This window comes from Aptenodytes forsteri, unplaced genomic scaffold (assembly GCF_000699145.1).
Source record: "Aptenodytes forsteri isolate BGI_AS27 unplaced genomic scaffold, ASM69914v1 Scaffold274, whole genome shotgun sequence".
NCBI lineage: Eukaryota > Metazoa > Chordata > Aves > Sphenisciformes > Spheniscidae > Aptenodytes > Aptenodytes forsteri.
Window position 1 is genome coordinate 528833 of NW_008795101.1, and position 3272 is coordinate 532104.

The following is a 3272-nucleotide window of genomic DNA, read 5'->3' on the forward strand; positions in this document are numbered from 1 at the left end:
GGGTAAGGGGTCCGGGTCATGGTTGCGCCGGGGCAGGAGGGGAGGGGAGGACGGGGAGGGGACATGGGTGATGGTGGGGTTTGGGGTGTGCAGCGCAGAGCTGCCGGGGCTGGTACATCCTTGCCTGGCCATGGTGCCACCGCGGGGAGATCCCCCCCCTCTGGACACTGTGGGGAGAGGGGTCGGATCCTGCTGCACCGAGCCAGTTGGCAGCCAAGAGCATCCCATGGCTGTGAGTCCCTGGGTGATGGGGGCAGCAGGACGGCATTGCCCCGCAGGGTCCTGATCCCCAGCCATGCTGGAGCGAGCGCAGGGAACACCCCAGGGCAGGGGACACACACACACACACACACACACACACACACACACACGTTTGAGGACAGCACCCCAAGAGCATGGGCAGGCACGTAGCAAGGGACAGCTGGAGCGGGACCTCCGAGCTGTGGCACCCATGTGGCATCACCGTGGGGCAGGGGGGGAATCCCAGAGGACACAGGAAAGGCTGGTGGTTCCTCGGGGACCCGGAACCGTCACACCAAGGCCTGACCGCATGTCTCAATGGGACCGTCACCTTTGGGCCCGCCGCTGCCATCCCTCGGGGACCAGAGAAAACAAACGGTGGCAAGTTTTCGCTCTTGTCTCATGGAAAAAGCCGAAGCTGTCCTTGCACTGCGGCAGTGAATCACTGCCATGCTCTGCCAGCTGCTTGCACCGGGACCGGGACGGGGATGGGGACGTGCGCCCGCCGCCACCCCCGCCCCACTCCCCAGCGGCCGCAGGGCTGACGGTGCAGCTGGCGACGGGGGGTGAGGGCAGGGGTGCTACCGTGCTGAATGGGTGCCAGCACCCTCAGCCCACCTGGATGCGGCCCCGGAGGAGGATGTTGCAATGCCTGGCCCCATCCCAGCCCTGGGACGGGCTGTGGGATCGGCGTGTGCCTTGGGTGTGCGTGGCAGCTCCCAGCCCTGTGGCTGCCCTCAGGACGGGGGCCAGAAATGGGGTGGCGAGTGGGGGGTGCCAGGCTGCGGGATGTGGCACAGGGCTCGCCCAGGTCATGGGGACACAGAGCAGGGCTGGGTGCAGGACCAGCCGCTGGGTTTGGTGCCAGGCGGGACTGGCTTGAGGTTTGACTTGGGGATGGGGCCGGAGGGCAGGTGGCAGTGCCAGCCTGCACAAGGGGGAGGCAGGGGTGCCGGGACCCCCACGGCTGGGGGGCACCACAAGTGGGGTCTTTGCAGAGGCGGCGGGTCGGGATACAGCTGGGCATCCCACGGGGGCCACCGGGCCAGGGATGGTGTCAGCCAGCGGTGCGGGGACGGAGCAGACGGGGTGGCGAGTACATCCACAGCCTGGAGAAATGGGTCCTAGGAGGAGAGGAGGGGGTCTGGTCCCTGGGGAGGTCTGGTCACTACTGTCACAATGCCTCTACCCCATCCCACATCACCCCACTTGCAGCCTGGACTAATTAGCGGTGGAGGCAGCAGCCTTGGGGCTTCCCAGATGCCGGATGCCTCCCGGGCCTGGGTCACTGCCCAGCAAGCCAGCGTGGCGTCGACCGCACTGCTCACAACTGCAGCTGTCCTCATGTGCCCTGCCGCAGCCACTGGGCCAACGTCCCGGTGACAAACCCTCGACTCCAGCTGTGGTGGGGCTGGGGGGGGGGGAGAACGGGGATGTCACACATACAAGCTGGTTGCATGTCCCACAGCTGTGGGTTGGCTGTGGTGCTGGTGCCGGGGGTGTGCAGCACACGGCTCCAGGCATGGACGTCCCATCCTGTGCCTCAGTTTCCCCACCACACTGTGGGAATGGGGCCTCTCCCCATTGAGGTGGGGGTGCAGAGGGGAAGGCGCAGGGATTGGGGGGGGGAGAGGTGTCAGGATCAGGCCCCGGTGCAGCCCAGTACATCCTTCAGAGTGGGGCCCCACCACCACGGCAGAGGGTGGATGTCCCCCGGGGTGTCTGGCCATATCCGTCGTCCCCCCCCCGGGGCGGGAGGGAGCCAGTGCTGTCAGAGCCAAGCTGCCAGTGCTGCGCGTCTCCAAACACCCACCATGCTGGATTACAGCCTCATGGCAATGGCCCCATGTGGCTCATGGCCGGGGACGGTTAATCCCAGCCAGCTGCAGGGCTGGGGCCCCCCCATGCCCGTTGCTGCTGCTGTGCCGAGGGCGGTGCCAGCCCGGCACGTGCTGTGGTCCTGGTGTGGTGTCCTCCTCCACAGCCTGTGGGATGCCCCACATTTGCAGGCTCACGGTGGGTGATGGGTGGGCTTGGCCATGGGGGACTGGCCCTCAACCCCCCTCCTTGTCCCCACAGGGTAAGGTGGGATTGGTGCCGGCACCGGTGGGGGGCACACGCCATGGAGCTGAGCCAGGAGGGTGCCTGAAGCTGCCAGAAGGAGCGGGATGGGGTGGGGGGATATGGAGCCCCCCAACGGCAGCGCGGCCGGCCGGTCAGACACGTGCTTCGGAGTGTTCAACGCCAGTGACGGCCGCGACAATGCGCAGAACAGCATCACCTCACCCTGGTTCTCCACTGCCTTCGGCCTCATCGGCCTCTGCTCCAACCTCTTCGCCCTCTGCGTCCTGCTCAGCTCCTCCCGCAAGCTGTCCAGCCGGGCCCGCTCCTCCTTCCTCGTTTTCCTCTGCGGGCTGGTGGTCACGGACTTCATGGGGCTGCTGGTGACGGCCTCAGTCATCATCCCCTATCACTTCATCAAGTTCACCTGGACCAAAGTGGACCCTGGCTGCCACCTCTGCAACTTCCTCGGCTTCTCCATGGTCTTCTTCGGGCAGTGCCCGCTGCTGCTGGGGGCCACCATGGCTGGCGAGAGGTTCTTCGGCATCAACCACCCCTTCTCCCGCTCCACCAGCATCTCCAAGCGTCGCGCCTGGTCCATCGTGGGGCTGGTGTGGGGCTTCTCCTGCCTGCTGGGGCTGCTGCCGGTGCTGGGGCTAGGGCGGTACACACTGCAGTACCCTGGCTCCTGGTGCTTCCTCACCCTCCTGCCTGACACCGGCAACGTCATCTTCTGCCTGCTCTTTGCCCTGCTGGGCATCTTCTCCGTGCTGCTCTCCTTCATCTTCAACACAGTCAGCGTGGTGACACTCTGCCGTGTCTACCATGACCGGGAGTCGGTGCAGCGGCGCCGGGACAGCGAGGTGGAGATGATGGTGCAGCTCGTGGGCATCATGATCATTGCCACCATCTGCTGGATGCCCCTCCTGGTGAGGCCCTGGGTCTTGGTGTTCCCCCCCCCCCCGCCCATG

The 3272-nt window shown here is 66.3% G+C and overlaps 1 protein-coding gene across 1 annotated transcript in view; it reads left to right on the forward strand.

Moving 5' to 3' along the window:
* The first annotated feature begins 2423 nt into the window (after positions 1 to 2423).
* Positions 2424 to 3272, forward strand: part of TBXA2R (thromboxane A2 receptor) — a 1953-nt gene continuing 1104 nt past the window's right edge. Inside the window, exon 1 of the mRNA XM_009277082.1 lies at positions 2424 to 3229. Within this exon, the coding sequence (XP_009275357.1) occupies positions 2424 to 3229 (806 nt within the window). The remainder of the gene's footprint in view (positions 3230 to 3272) is intronic.